The 17,494-nt window shown below is 31.9% G+C and overlaps 1 protein-coding gene across 1 annotated transcript in view; it reads left to right on the top strand.

Moving 5' to 3' along the window:
- LOC111049835 (long-chain fatty acid transport protein 4) overlaps window positions 1-17,494 on the top strand; it is a 60,900-nt gene that overhangs the window by 22,089 nt on the left and 21,317 nt on the right. The window contains exons 3-7 of the mRNA XM_022336009.2: window positions 10,625-10,775; window positions 11,537-11,774; window positions 14,533-14,767; window positions 15,900-16,101; window positions 17,084-17,276. Coding sequence (XP_022191701.1) covers window positions 10,625-10,775; window positions 11,537-11,774; window positions 14,533-14,767; window positions 15,900-16,101; window positions 17,084-17,276 — 1,019 coding nt within the window. The remainder of the gene's footprint in view (window positions 1-10,624; window positions 10,776-11,536; window positions 11,775-14,532; window positions 14,768-15,899; window positions 16,102-17,083; window positions 17,277-17,494) is intronic.

Genomic DNA, 17,494 nt, shown 5'->3' with positions numbered 1-17,494 from the left:
AAACTAGCTCAGAAGGAACTTGTTTTTTATTTTAATTAGGCCTAAAACTTTATCAAGCGATCAAAACCCTTTTTGGTTGAATTTTTCCATTATTTATTCCTTACAATTTTTTATTGTCTAATTTTGTTCAGTGATTGTTGAAACCTTATATCCTCATGGTTTCAACTGCTGTCAGCAAATTAGCATTAGGTAAGAAAATATACTTCCAAATCTATTATTGATCATGTAAGAAGATTGGGTTACATAACTTCTGGGCATCTGACGTATAGCTATTACAAGATATCAATAATTCAAATTGAAAATCTTCAAGGCTTATTTTAGCTAAGATGGAATAAAAAACAGGTCTAGCTATAAAAATAAATGACCAAAATTGGTGTTTAATCTTATTCTGAAATATATCGATTGAAATGCTGCAGCATGTGTCACTAATTAAATTTCATATAGATCTTGATAAATTTCAATTAGTACTTAAATGATGATCAATAATTATAATGATATAAAAATCTTCATAAATATGCTTTAAGCTTCTTTTTGATTATTTATAATAATTGTGACATAGCCTATGTCCAATAACCAATTAAAGTTGAAACTTTAATTTATCAACTGAGGCTAAACCTTCATTGGAGGTCCGACCGTCCACATCCAATTGACGAGAGCTATGTATAAAGATAATATGATCTTCTTTTACTCCCTACTATAATCAACTCCCTGTATAATAGAGATAGTAGTAGTATAAATACTATGTATAGTAGAGAAACGGAGGGACGGACGGCTCCTGTGTAGGTCAACCTTAAGACTGTTCATGGTTTATCCATGGAATATTTGACCCCAATGGATATTGCTGATTCATGAAACATTCACTAATATCAACATCGAAATAACAAATACTGTATTTCATTATTAGGTACTTCCAGGACTTAACATTATATCACAAAATAATTGCTCAATAACTTGAAGATAGAAAAATAAAGACATACATTGTTCACATCCTTAATTTAATTTTTGTATTAAAGTAATAGAGTACGTTGTAAGATTTATTCAATGAAAAGAAAAAGTATTTCATATTTGTAAAATCTCTGCTTATCCTGTTAGCTCTAGCTTTCTCTCATTAAGTCAAGTAAATGTTGTTTAGTTACTGCCTGAAAATTCTCACTTTTCTTATAAAATCGATGAAATTATAAAGAATAATATGTAAAATGTAGCTTATTTTTACATAGTTAAATAAATATTTTAAGAAATTGTTTTTCACATGTGACAAGTACCATCTTAATTGTACAACATTATAATTGTATTCCTAAGAGATTTGATAAAATAATTTCAAGTGTCTATTATAGATTATTTATTATTATTATAGATATTATTATTATATTCTTCAGAACGTACTTGGATCCCTACCAAAGAAGAGCTATAATAGTTCTGATTGGCTCCTGACATTCTAGATAACCAAATCATACTCGGTTGAGTTCAAACTTGAAAAATGTTTAGAAATATGAACGAATAGGAATAAAAAGACATCATAAAAATCCCACATCCCACTTTTAAAATTAGCAAATCATCATCGGTTCAAGAGGGTTGCAGAAGTTAAGTTGTTAGATTGGACCAAATTGAAGTGTCAGTTGAACGAGAATTGATTTGGCCTACAATTATTGTTCGAAGTAGATGAAGTTGAGTGCCGAAGATCTTATCAAATCATTCATTCAAGTCTTCATAAATGGAACGAATCGTTATCAATAAATTTACTCCAATTCAATTCGTCATAGATTTCATTTGCCGCTTGAGAATGTTTGCTGCTTGTTGATTTGTCGAGTATTATTTTTCACTCAATAATTCGTTCATATCATTCAGTCTCATTCGTTGAATAACTGCTATTTTAAAATGGGTCTTACTCAAAGTATGAATTGATCAACCCAATGTGGCTATTGTTTATTTCCTTCTGCTTTAAAAACAATTTACATTAGATATTTCAAAACAATTCATTCAGGTTCTTTGAAGTTATTGATAAAACAGTAAATATCTTGAGAAGCTCATTATTTCTAGTTCTCCACATTTTCATTTTCAGCTTATGTAAGGAGTATTCAATTGAATATAGATAAATAATTCATACAAATGTAGTTGTAATGGAGTAATATGATTTTGTAATATCTTTTAATTCAGAAATATTTAATACAACTATTAAAAAAATAATATTCACACTATGAATAGTTTTAAAGTAAGTCAAAACTATTTAATTGATTGAATATAAAAATCCTTCCATCTATAGTGAGGTCCACGTTATAATGGCAGTGGTGAAAGGTAGGAGAACAACGTTGCCGATCCTCTGTCTTGTCAATGCCTTCTATAGACGGTAGCTGATACAGGTTTATTGATGTAATATTAACTGTTCATTCTCGTTTAAAATAATCAATTATATTTTATTAAGCAAGAAATTATATTTTTCATTAATTTCGTAATGAATTTTCATAATTAAGATGAAATATTTTGTTAATTAAATATTGATTCTACATTGTTAAAGAAGATCTGGCAACAGAGCAAAGCGAGGAAGAGATAGCGCTATCCGCTTTGTTGAATGATAGACAAGGTTAGCAATACCATTGATAATCAGACACTGCCATTATAACGTGGACCTCACTATAGTAAAGCAAAGTAATTTGATAGTACTGAATTGCTTTTGGTACTCTTAATGAATGAACTTTTCAATATTTGGTGGCATTCTTTGTTACACACTTTCTATTTTTGTTAGGAATGGTTGAGTATAAATCATATTCGGATACAGTGGAAAAATTGTTTTACATTTGTCAATTCTAAAATACTTGAAAAATATTCATACTTTTAAAACTTTTCAAGTTACTTACATACTCAAAACCATCCAATTCCTTGAGCCTTTATTCCAGGATTCTCTGGCCAAAAATCTATTGGTCACATCGTAAATTTGACTATCTCATCATCCTATGTCATAGCCTAAATTTTATTTGCGATTTCTAGAGGCCTTCAGATATCTCTTGGTATCTGTTTTTTTCCAACCAATTTACGAAATAAAAATTTAGATTGACTACTCTATTTTGTGTTCTTGAAAAACGGGCTGTTGTCCCTATAATTTATTTTTTCCAAATAGAAACTACTACATGTTTGGCCATCTCAAATTTGTTGATACTGATTAATCATCCTTGGGAACTCTTTTCGTTCAGTTTTCCTTATACTCTAATACTCTACCATGTATTTTTATTATTAGGCCTATTTTGTATGTGTTTTCAGTTCAAAGAACAAATAAAAATGTTATTAGGCCTTGATGTGTGAGCATAAGGAACACTCTTTGCTTCACCTTTCTCATAATGTTGTTTCTGTGATGCGATAATTGGAAAATATTTCGAAACAGCTGGGGGTTTTATGGAACAGCTACATGTAATAAATATACCGTGTGAAACTCAATTTGTTATTGTCTAATTAGAAACTAATTCAAATGATTAGATACATGCATAACAATGCGATTGTTCATATTCGTAATTTATTATAATTAGAAGGCTTAATGATGGAACCTCATGAACTGTGAAATTTAATACTAAATGTGTGGGAGTGGGTTTTTATAATCGTTGATTTGTTGAGTGAGTTGAATTGCAGTGAGTAGAGTAGTGTCAGCCGTATCCCCACCTCACTGACTTTCTGATACTTGTCTCTTCCTCTTCAGCCTAGACTTTCTAGTTGAATCCTGAATAAGGTAGTTTTCTCAACTGCCTACATAACACTCTACTCTCTACAGTAGGTACTAAGAATATAACTGTCTCTATTCACTCGCCCAGACTGTCATCAGAAAGAACGAGTCAAGATTCAAGAAATTAATCAGTTAAAATGGTTTGAATTTTCTATAAAAAGTTCCTTCCTTTTGGTCATGTATTGAGAATCACTTTATATATTTCATAGTGATACAGAGTATTGAAGGAACTCTGATTTTCATATTAGAAAAATTTCATTTACATTACGGGGGGGGGGAGCAAATGAAATGTAATTTCATTTACATTAACTATTATATATTGTTAATGTTGATTAAACAAGAACCTACTGGACTTGAGAGGGATTTACAATGCAATACAGTACACAGTAGCAAACTTCTATACTTTTAACTTCTTAATTGTTTATTCTAAGAAAGTAGTATATTGTGTTTGTTTGAGAAAGTTTTGAACAAACTTCTGTTTATTCTTTCTTCAATATTTTTTTGCTCAATTTAATTAATTGAGAAATAATAAATATGGATCATTATTAAATAATAGAATCACTTTAATTCAATTTTTTTGTCAAATAAATACTATCACTTTCATAATTCTCCAAAATGAAGGGGATCATTTAGGGTAAACTTTTCGGTAGATATTCAACATCAATATTCTGCTGGTGTTTTCTTTGAAATGATTTGCGATTATTCTCAAAGAGAGAGAAAACTGTTTTTTACTGATCTATTGGTCGATGGTCTATCAGTTATAAGTGCTGTCCTCTCTTTTTTCTTTTCTTTTTTGTGGTGCCGTGAAATTGGTGGTATTACAGCCCAATTCTTTGAGCAATGCTATAAGTTTTTCATGAGTATTTTTTCCATTGAGTCTCTCAATCATTATATTTTTGTTCAGAAAATTTTCAACGAAATGATGATTTATTTTGAATTTGCTCTGAGACCATAACAATCTTTATCACAGTGCTATGCATCGACTGAGATGGAAGTGTAGCCAAGGCCTCAATACAGTGTCATGAGTTGAGTAGTACACTGTAGTGACTTTAGTGGAGCGTTTGGTGGCCTTCGCTTGATATCTTGCTGGTTTTTCGCACGCAATCTGAGCTAACAATTGAACCCAATTATTTTTCTTCACGAAAAGCGTCAGTGATCGTTCAATAAAAGCACTTCATTCTTCAATTTCTTCCTTCATATTTGTCAATAATTTTAACCGACGAAACTTTGCACACAAGATGTTACTGTTTTTTATTTGGGAGTTGAGAGCTGTTATTCTATCTGGTTCATTACTTATCATTTTAAATAATATCCATTCATTGAATAAGAATAGGCTAATGATTTAGAAACCCGATTAATTCAGTTGGAAACGTTTCAGTGGTATTTTTTCTAATCTTATTGTTTGTGCATCATTAAATTTGAGGTTTTGTTGGTTGGCAAAAAGTATGTGAATAAATTTTACTATCCTTATTTTAATAAATTATTCTATTAAATTTTCTATTTTATTGAATTTTATTAGTATATGATTGATGAGTATAATAATTATTGAGTGAGCTTTTCGTGAATCAATCGAAATGGAAATTCAATAGGCCTTTTGTAATCAATTTGTATTGGGTATAAACACATAAATTATTAGATGTGAAGGCCGTACTACATAGCCTAAAAAATCTATTTTTCGACTTTATTTGGCTATTCTATCAAAATCCGGGTGAGGATCAGTTTTGAGCAGAGTAAGTTATTGTTTCCTAACGATCATTCAATGATTTATTATTGTATCAATGAATGATTGCATATTGAATAATCTATGTTCTATAGAATTCGGGGAGAGGAAAATATCCTTTTTCAAAATGTACTACTTAAACGTGACAAGTCGTGAAGATTTTATAAGAAAGATTAATAAATCCAAAAAGATAATTGCCTTTGAGTTTGAACATCTTAGTTCAGTTTCAATCCTCAGACCTGACTTTCTACGTCAACCCCTTATGAATGTGGAATTATGAAACACCATGTTGAGTTGTAGTCTTTTAAGTTTAGAAGTATGGTGGTCCTCCAGAGAGAAAGAGTGAGAGAGAGTGAGAGAGAGCAACTATCGATCCAAACTTGAGCTTAACAAGCTGGATTGCTTGTTTTTTCTTTCATCTCATCCGTAGCGTGCAGCGTTTAGTAATTGAAATTTATTACTAAAACTTGAGACAATTAAGACTTGGTCTAAAAATGTCACAGTCGCTTCTTCTTCATTTGCCGTAAAACTCAGTCCGTCAAGTCAAAGTCCGCACTAAGAAAACTGAGATTTCCCAACTAGTACTTCAAATTACTAAAATTATTTCCAAGATAACTATCTCCTCAATGTAATTAATATCTCATTTGTCTATCCTATTTACTCTAACTGATGAATTTATCCATTATTCTAAAGCATTATCTTCATCAAATATTTTTCTCTTCCACTCTTTTCTCTCACTACCTACATTATCTGTAATTGAAGTAATGAAAATACTTGACCGTTCTGCGAAATGATACAGAAATGACTCATTTCATTGGAGCTTTAGTCTAGGGTGACCGGAACTTTGGGACAAGGAATTTTGGGCCCAAGCCTGGGGTCACTATCTGCAAGGCAAACAATAGTCGGTCCTGTGACAGTTCACACCTAGACTTTATAGTTAGTAGGTGAACATAGAAAAAGTGCGCATTTTTATCCCCTCTGTTGAAGGTGTGGAACCGCTGAGTTGACACTTGTTGCAGCAATGAAAATTTCACCCCCTACATTGAAGCTGCTATTACAATGAAAGAAAAACTTGGGATATTGAAATAATAAATCACTTCAAAGAGAATTCAATGCTCTATAAACCTACGATAATCATCAGTTTTTTATGATGCATTGTTGGAGAGTTATAAGCCCTGAAAGAGCAAAACATTGGATAACAAACTGTTATTTATAACAATTATTACACACCTTCAAGAGCGAATATCTCGGGAACTGTTGGGAATATTACAAAATTCCACTGAACAATAAGTGTAGGGAATTTATCAAGATTAATTTTTGAAAAGTTAGTTTTGTCGGTTGAATGCATTGTTCTCAAGATATGAGCGTGGAAGCAAAACGCTGAAAAATGCAACTTTTAAACCACCCTCATCCCCTTAGCACATGAGTTAGGAATGGGGACTTTTGATATGTTCTCCTCCTAACTAGTCTCAACAAAGCTACAAAGTCAAAAATTTTCTTTAAAATATTCCCTCCAAATTCCTTTGTCAATATTGGTGTATTGTTGCAAAAATGGAGATTTCACACTCAACACTAAGGCTGCTGCAAAAGGGGTAGGGAAATTCGTAAAAGTGTGAAACTATACATCAAATTGAAGAGAATATAATTTTCTATAAGCTCATAATTGATATGGATTTTTCCCATCGATTTTTGAAAAGTTATAAGAGCAAAACTAGAAAAAAATTGGTGGCAAACGTATTTTTTCAAAAATGTCACACCTTCAAGAGCGGATATCTCGAAAACTAGAGGAGATATAAAAAACGTTTTAGAATGAATATTGTGGGAAATTATGTAAGCTTTCATTTGTTATATGACAGTCAAGTCCTTAGGATACATAGTTTTTTAGTTTTATGCGAGAAACCAAAAAATGGTACCAAAAGCACCTCCACCCCCTTTTGTTCTGTTTACCTCCTTACTACCCTTAACAGAACTGTGGGGTCGAAAATTGTCTTCTCAACTTTTCCTTCTACAACCTTTTTTGATCATTCATTGCCTGGACTATTTGTTGATTGTATTGAAACTGTGTTTAAGTACATACGTTTTTTATTTAGTGAATTTCATTTTTTGCAAATAAATAAATAACTTTCTGTCTGTCTGTCTACCTTTAATTATGAATAAATATGATAATCATTACGCTAATATTGAAAATGATATTAATGTTAAAAATGCTTTGAGTAAAAATTAAAAAAGTACTTTTTTATTTTCTATTTCTTGATATAGATAGACAATCTATATCATCTTTGAGAAAATGATAATAGGCTAGTGTTGTTAACGTTAACAGAGTGAAAAATGTAGGATATACCATGACATGATAGATGTTAAGACCAGATTGTCTATCGGTGTGGTTATCATGTTAGCGAAATGATCAATTATTATAAAGTTAGTGGCGGTGGCGTGGTGTTCAGTGTCAAGTGGGGAGTGAAAGGAAGTTATCATTAAAATGTGCACAGCTAACAGCTAACAGAGCTGGTCAACCTCACAGTCACCAACTTGCACATCTCATCTCTCTAAACTTTCTCTTGGGTGTTCCAAATAAAATTCTCACTTATAAACGTTTGAATCGCGATCTTTAAACGTCACTCATAAATATTAATTATCAGTGGTATAATTTCAGTATGGTACATGCTTTTTGTGATTTCCAATTCGTTTATAATACTATTGAGCTTCAAAACAGAAAAGAGCATTGGATGATTTTTTAAATGGCTGTGTAGTAACTAACATTCACTAATGACAATTATAGTCATCTCATTCATAACTTCTACTACTACTATAAAGACAAATTGGATTATGAAGATGATAACCCAGACATTGAATATAATAGTTCTACTTGAGAGCTTTGCGTGTTCTCATTATAGAACCTAGAAAAAATAATTTTAAGGTATCAACTGATAGCAATTGTTATTCTTGAACGTTACTTCTAAAAAGAATTTAATATCAAATAACTTTTGAGACAGGACTTTCATCTTAATGCATTGATGGACGCATTACTATTGAGAACTTTAAAAACTAAAACAATTAATTTTACTGAAACTTTATAAATTTTTCTGTTGAATCCGCACAAAACTTCTATCCTGTCTGATTCAATAAATTCTATGTCGATTGCTTCAGAGCTATGGTACACTCATTTTCTCGTGTAATATCTCTATGACCAAAAACAATTTTGAATGTCCTTCTTGAAAACTCCAGATTTTTGGGCCGTATGTACAATCTCCGTTTAAACGGTGATACATCAGCTGTTGGTTTAAACTCAGAAGCATATTATAATAAATTTGACCATATCTCAATGTGATGATCTCAAGGCCATATCTTGCTGTAATGACCCTAAAACCAGAAAAGATTTGAATTATTAACTACCCCGTGAAACTTTTCAGTTGAGAAAATACATTCAACATAACTGAAATAATTAACTAAATTGATCATTAATGATTATTCAAAAATTTTGTTCTTATAAAAATGTGAAGATCAATTATTGTAAATAAATATTCTTAAGTTGAGGTTTAAAAAAGTGTTTGATTATGATTTTGGTCACCAAATGAGCTGGAAATTAGAAGATGGCTGGCTCTTGAGATTTTGAATGGCAGAGTAGGCTTTCTAGCCGATTCAGCTCTTTCTTTGTCACATGCTTTTGTCATATTATTAGATCGATGGTTCTACTATCTCATTCACAAATTTTTTCTTTTCTTTTTGATTAATCAAAGTTTTGTAGTGTGAATTTGCTTTTTTGAATAGTTTTTTTCAATATCTTAATTAAAAAACTACATAATATTCTCTATTTTCACAAACTTAGTAGGTATTGATAAGTTGCATTTCAAAGAGGTTTTCTGAATTTTAAAACATCAAACCGGAAAAGAAAGCAGTAAATTATCAATATTGAGAATGAAGAATTATTTAAACGTTTTCTTTTCAATATTAGCCTAATGCCAATTTTACGACTTCTTAAATGGCTGTTGAACTCAAGCAATGATCAATATTTCTCTCGAAATCTCTCTTGAATTCATATTATATTTCTCCAACACTTCCATTTCTATCGGTCATTGCCATGGGCTCTCTTCTAACAATAACTATTATGAGAGTTCAACTATTATGACAGGTGGCATTGAATTCGAAATGCTGTATAACTTCTAATAATGGACTACTGTAGCTCATCTGAGTAATTAAAGTGAAGTAATATTATCAATTCCTTTGATAGCATTAATGGAATTGACATTGTTAGTTTGTTAGCATCAGTGGTTAATAAAATGGTGTAGCAGTAAACCATTATCAACCGTGAATGAAATAAATAATAATCCTCCAATCGGCAGTATAATCTTCCAATATTATTAATGAATGTAATGTCACAATATGTTTCCCCGAATAGCCGATTGTCTAATTTATTAACTTCACGTTCATGGATTTTTCCTAAATATCAAAATATTGCTTTTATTGTCATTATATCTGCTTAATAAAATACGAGCATCCTAAAACAACTTGTACACATTTTTTACAATTACTTTCTTAGATGGTTTAAAATGTTTGTGTTTGATAAAACATAATTCTGTGATAATTACACTGTATAATTTCTACATTTATATTAACAGAATGGGAAGATTAAATCTTTTGCTGGATAGAATATTTTATGTAGATTAAAATAACCTAGATTTTGTACGAAATGAAGATTACTAGAAAGAACTAGATTATTGATGTTCTCGTTCAATCAATAGAATAATGTAGAAAATGTTGTTTTGTTTCTGGGTCATTCTCGAAGGGTTATCTTATAGTCAATCACTATTCATGAGACCTTTTCATAGACAATCATCAGCAGAATATAGCAAGCCTCTTCCTTAATCTGAAACAGATATGAAATAAAGCATTTTTGTATTAAAGGTTGATAATTTCCCTCTCTGATATTCTGTTTGTGATCAATTCAAGCTTCCTGCTCATCAAATTATATGAGGAAATTCTACCTGAGAAAATGGAAAATAATATTCAAGTTGCAGTGTTCTCGCGTATCCATTTCCTCCATTCCGAATGCATGACCTTTATTTATATCCTCATTGATAAAAAATCCGTTCATTCAGGATGTATGAACCCATAATAAAACATAATAATATTGCGATAGTGGAATATCTAACAAAAAGTCTTCTTCACAACTTTTAATATATCTATGTATATTTTTTCAGGGCTCTCTCAAGGTACCTAATATTTCTTTGGAGCGTGAGACAACTTTCAAAAAAAGATTTAAGCATTGGTGAAATCTTCAGAAGAAATGCCACTAAACATCCAAACAAAGTCTGCTTCATTTTCGAAGATAATGAGTGGACATTTGCTCAGGTGAGACTTAATTTCTAATTTTTGAATAATCAATATAGTATTTTTGATCAATCCTTGTTAGTGCATTGAGTGAGTGTTCAATATATGCGTGAAAGTTTGGAACATTTAAAAAAAAAGTTGATATATTCATCATGTTATTAGTAAAATATTATTGTTTGCATATAGGAATATTTTTGTTTGTTAATTTATTAGTAAAAAAAACAACTTTTGGATTTATTCCTATGGAAATAGGGTAAGGAACAGTTGTAGGCTTAGTGCCGGTCAAATTTTAATCGAGATTAATTTTACGAGAACCAATCAGAGAAGCCCCTGAAATTAGTCTGGATTAAAATTTAACCGGATCTTAATCTTTTATTTATTCCCCAACCATTCATCACTTCATAGCATTTTTCTTTACCCACTGATTTACTTCTTTCATTGATTTATTTGCGCTAATAATATTTATTCCAACTTTATGCTTATTTTCTCTCCTCTCCTCCTCGCCCTAATTTTATTTCATCCAACTTTTGCTGATTCACCTCTTCCTCGACCTTTAGCTTTTCCCCATCCTTATCAGCTACTCCGATTCGTTTTTTATGTTTATACAATTTTCTGTAACTCTAGAGTAAAAACTTGGTTAAACATGTCTATTTCCAGTAATTATCATTGCAAGGATATAGAACTTGTTCCATTGCAGAGTATTGGCGGGTCGCGTAGTAATGTATATTATATGAATCAATTCCGGTTCGTATTCAAGTGGTTTGATTAAATTTGTTTGGTAGGTGGAAGAGTACAGCAACAGAGTGGCGAACGTGTTCAAGTCGCACGGCTTCCGTAAGGGCGACACAGTTGCCCTGATGCTGGAGAACCGACCTGAGTTTGTGTGCATCTGGCTTGGCTTGTGCAAGCTGGGCATTATCACGGCGCTCATAAACTACAACCTCCGCAAGACGTCGCTCACTCATTCGGTCACTGTGTCCAAGTGCCAAGCCTTCATCTACGGTTGCGAACTCACCGATGGTCAGTATCTATTGATGTCTTAGATATATTTTGTAAAAATTTGAAGTTCTAAGTGTTTGACCCATAATCTCCGTGTTCGCGCTGATAAGTTGAGAGACTTGCGCTTGCGACTCGACTCCACTGAAAGTATTCTGTGTCCTGAATCCCAATGAATGGCTGACGACGTGAGGAGCCGACTCCACTAAATTATTATTTTTGAGTACAAAGAGCTTTCTGGTTATTATTATTATTAACGTATGGCTTGAATTGTGGAGAGTCAATTTTCAATCTATTGGAAAAAATATATACATTGTAGTGAATCAGTGTGGATGCGACAGGCACACTGCCCAAAACCGCACTCCACACAAAATAATACAGAAGAAGAAAAAAAAAACAACTTATACAGAAATTAAACAAACTTCAGAATTACATGCTAAATCTTAAAATAAAATACTAATTACTTATATCATTATATTCGTATCGTACAATATAAATAAGAAAAAAGAGTTAACTAATAAACTAAACAAAATTACAAAGAAAATAAAAAATAGAGAAGAAGTAAGGTAAAGATATAAATTAAGAGATAGATAGCAGAAGAAGAGAGGAGAGAGAGAGAGAGTGTTTGAAGTTAAAAATTGACAAAAGAACAAATATTCCAGTAATATAGAGCATGATTTAATAAAGGCATTCAAAGACGGATTGAAGAGATCGATATCACGAGATACTGTGTTGGAAAGTCTCATGGATCGATTGATGGGTGAGTTATAATCCTGTAACGTTCGAGATCTTGGTATAAAAAACGAAAAATACCTCCTACGAGAAACAGTCGGCACATAGAAGCCCAATCTTTCCAGGTGAAAAGGATGCTGCGTAAGACCATTAACTACTTTATATAAATGTAAGATGGCTCGGATATTACGTCTGGACTTTAATGTTGGAATTTTCAACATGATTCTGAGCTGTGAAGTGGGATATGCAAAATAGGGATGGTGGCCAAACTTTTTAAAATACAGGTAGCGAAGGAATTTATTTTGAACTTTTTCAAGATAGTCAGAATATTCAGCATGATAAGGATCCCATAGGAAGTTCCACTGCGCCGACATAACCATAATCTCCCATGACGGAAAACTGTGAGGTAGTTATTCTTGATTTTCACATGAATTTTAGTTTGAAAAAGTTTCTTTTGATTTTAGAACGCCAACAAACAGAACAAAACACAAAAATCACTAATCCACGTCTGGAAAAATTTAAAGCACCAACTTATTAACACATTAACATTTTGCCATGGTAACCTAGCGCCTCCCGGTGATTCAGATCCATGTAAAACTGTAGGTTCACTCATCTATCATCATCATCCTTTTTATCAACCACGCAAAAGTCTAGTAGGGCATAATATTCATTGAAAAAACCCTGTAAGGGTTTGGTACACTACGTTTTCCAAAAACTGGGGATACTTGAAGCCACCACCAGAAGCCATATTATATTGAAGTCATCTACAGAATAATAATTCAAATATAAGCCAACGATGAATACTATTACTTGGATGAATACCATTTTGAGAATTGAACACTACTTCTTGTGAGTAGAGATTACATTAATAAAGGTTTATGATAAAAGCAAATATAAATGATAATTGCTTTCTCAGTTCGGTTTGTTTGAGGGGACTCAACACTGAGTTACCATTTTTGGGTTGATGCCCGAAAGCATTGAGCTTCTGCTCCAGAACTGTCATTGGTCCAAAAAAATAGACAAAAATTCAAATTGATTCAATTCAAAACACTATTGGACAAAAAATCAAAAATTCAAATTGATTCAATTCAAATCACCATTTATAATGTCTTGTGTAATAATTAACACAATTTAAGTAACATTACAAAAAGTAGAGTAGAAAACCACCACTCATCTATCGCTTTTGAATCGCGATCTTTGTTACACTTTAAAAAAATCTTAAAACCCTCTTGAGAAAATTATTTCACCTTTTTATAAATTCACTTGGCAGTGCTCCAAACATAATACAGTGCATTGTGATTTTAAAAAATAAGACTTCAAACTATCTTTATTATTGTACACTGTTCAAGTGAATATTGATGTTTGAATTGCAATCTTGATATAACTTGTGTACACAAACACATAATATAATCCCAGATTTTATTATTTCTTCCTGAAGTAGTGCAATTTTTTCCAATTGTATTCTTGCGTAAGAGTAGAATTGAGATTTGAAAGTATAGTATCAATAATATCCAAGTACAGGCTGATGTTTTAGTCCTGATACCCAGTTTCCAATTTAATCTATGAAACTGATATTCAGTTGTGATAAAATATATAGTTGTTGGATACAAAAAATATAATATTTTATTACTCATTTCTTAGTTACTGGAGATTATTAAAGGATATACTCAACATTTTCACTCATTGATATTATACATACTTCAACTCTTTTCACAATTAATATCTATATTCTATGGTATGAGTCATTCTGAACATAAGACTACCGGGATCCACACAGAAGGTTAAACAGCTCAAGGATAACTAACTCGCACTGCCGTGTGTATACCCAATGAGTAGAGGGCTACCAGCTTCGTGCTACAAAATTTCCTTGATTAGTAATAAATTACCACACTCTTACAATAGGGTAACAAGACTAAAAATCACTTTGTATTTTATAGATTGTTCTGCATCAATTCATTCATAAAAGAAATGCATTCAATTCATTCATGTATTCATTTAAACTACATATCAAGTATATAAGTTATTTATAACTATTATTGTTTGCGTTCAGATGTGAAAGATATTGCCAATGAGCTGGCGGGCATCAAGCTGTACGTGTGGAGCGCGGATGAGACCAGGGTTGCCAACAAAGAACTGAATGACAAGTCGCTGACCAGCCTGCTGAAGGAGGTCTCTGGCACGCCGACTGCTCCCAGTGAGAAAGTCAATTTCCACGACAAACTACTCTATATCTACACTTCTGGTACCACAGGACTGCCAAAGGCTGCAGTCATTACTCACGCCAGGTAATTCACATGTTTATGTCTCTTTTCTGTAGCCTATAGGGCTACTTTTAATATATAGAAATAAAAATCTCAGTACCTTTTTTTCGAATTATTTTATCACATGTTTATTTTTATTTCTATTTATATTACAAGTATGGCATCAATGTTGAAACATGTTGTGATATAATAATTCAAAAAAAAAAGGGTACTGAGATTTTTATTTTTATTTCTATTTAAATTCACATGTTTAAGGTTATTAAAAATATTTCCCAAATTATTTGATTTTTCAAAAACTCATTGAATTCTTAATACAGCTTCATACCATCCATCTCTATAATATTTAAAAACTAATTGAATTCTTAATACAGCTCTATTCTATTAATCCCAAGTGATTGGGAATATTATTGGTAGAAACGTATAAATAGTCTTGTTAATATGTTCATTGACGGATAATTCGTATTCTCAATTAATTTTCAAATTTGATCAAGCATACATGCCATCTTCATCCACACTACATTCAATTTTGAATGAATAAAAATTCTATGTAGTTGAGTTCATGAGTTCAGGGAAATTCACTGTGTTTGTATAGTGCCACGTTTTATCAATACATTCTCAGTTCTTGATAGTCGGGGCGCAAATGTCATTCCGTGGTCATTTTTGGGTAAAAGCCCGTGAAAGATGTCTCAATTTCTTCATTAGGTCTAGCATAATAAGGATCGAGATGATGACAAGTCAAAATTACACGCAAACACCTCGAAAACAATATGACCGCCAAAATTTTGAGGGTTTTGCTATATTGCTTGTATTTGAATAACCGTTCAAGGTATTCAACGTTTTTTTTTTTTGAAAGAAAATACTTCCTCTACTAATTTTGTTTTATAAAATTTCCCTCTAAAACGAATATTTTATTAATTATAGGCTAACCTTTAAAAGCCCAAAAGCCCTGTTGTAGAAGCATTTATGCTTAGTAATATGCTTTGTTCAAGACCTTGTAAAGGTCTTTATAACTAAACAAATTTCGCCTTATCATCAAATGAAGATGCCATTCTATTCTTTAATACAAACAGTTTTCTGCATTACACACTGTAGCAAGTACAATCATATCAAAAAGCCGTTACTTTTGATGATAATCATTGTACATTTTTGTTGGCAGGTATGTTTTCTTGGCTGGAGCGATTGGTTATCAGGTTGGATTTAAGAACAGCGACAGGTACTACACACCTCTGCCGCTGTACCACACGGCAGGTGGAGCCATGGCCATTGGCCAAGCCCTGCTCTACGGCAGCTGTGTTGTCATCAGGAAGAAGTTCTCCGCTTCAGGATATTTCTCTGACATCATCAAGTACAAGTGCACTGTAAGTTGACATATTAATGCATTTTCCATTTTTTTTAATGAATATCTAACCATTTTGATTCTTGATAACTTTCTAAACAATATTATACAATATTGTTCTGTAGATATTGGAATTATCGCATTTACAGTATTACTCAATTCAAATGGTTCAGCAAATCACCCACAAATTTTTCATTTTTTTCTCATTTTGTTCTTAAGCAATCCTATAAAAAAATATTAAGTGAATGTTTAGAAATCAAGAAACATAAATTTCATTGGCAATTACACTTTGTTATAGCTTGGAGTTCGTTTCTAAAGTAGGATGAACGGTATTGACAGTCAACTGTATTGGATATGTTGAAATACTTCTTTCACGATAATCGCTATGAATTCATGCTCAACTGTATTCAATTAAGACTTGATGAGTGTCAGAGAAAGCATACTTTTATCTTCACGTTCATGAGTAAGCTGCTAAAATTCTTGTAGAAGTGGCTTGTGATCAACTTGACAACCTCTATTATAATTCAAAAATGAAACTCATTACTCAAGAATTTCATGATTCTGAACAAGAATTATGCCAATCCCATTACCAAATGAGTGAAAAAATTCTACGTCGTTATTTTGATATGCAACTACATAGAGACCTAGTTGCTTTTGAGAAATGAAAACGAGCGACATAGAATTGCGTAATTTTTCCTGTTTTCATTCTATTCAGCACACCCCACCATGAAGCCCGTCATTCTGTATTTGAATTTGAAATAAGTATTTTGATTGTATTGTATTTGTATTTTGAATTTTTCATCAAGTGTTCTTACAAATTTGAATTTGAACATAATTTTGTAAGAATTTTCAATTTCATGAATATTGTACAAACTGTAAAAATTTATAAATACATTCTCTCAGTTTTCGTCAAATTATAAAACTAATGATAAAATGAAGCATCTAGCATAATTAGCTAGAAAATTTCACCTTCATAATAAAGTGAATTTCCATTGATTATTTAGATTGCTCAATATATTGGAGAAATGTGCCGGTATATCCTGGCTACACCTCCTAAAGCTCAAGACAAGGAACATCAATTGAGAATGATCTTTGGAAATGGACTGCGGCCTCAAATTTGGAAAGAATTCGTTGACAGATTCAACATCCCCAAAGTAGCTGAATTCTACGGTGCTACTGAAGGCAATGCCAATATCGGTGAGTATTCCAATATATTTTATCTTCAGTTAGTAGAAAATAGTGTTCTGCATAAACGTATTGTCGGGTTAGAAGATAGAAGCCGTAGAAATAATCTCATTTTCAAGGGACTCAAGTACGATTTGAATGTGTCCAACCCTGTCACAGTTGTTGAAAACTTTTGTGTAGAGTACTTGAATGCAAGGCCGGATATATGGGTGAATCGCGCACACTCCTTG

The sequence above is a fragment of the Nilaparvata lugens genome, chromosome 3, assembly GCF_014356525.2.
Source record: "Nilaparvata lugens isolate BPH chromosome 3, ASM1435652v1, whole genome shotgun sequence".
Lineage (NCBI taxonomy): Eukaryota > Metazoa > Arthropoda > Insecta > Hemiptera > Delphacidae > Nilaparvata > Nilaparvata lugens.
Note: the sequence above shows the minus strand (reverse complement) of the source record. Positions and strands in the feature narration are given on the sequence as shown.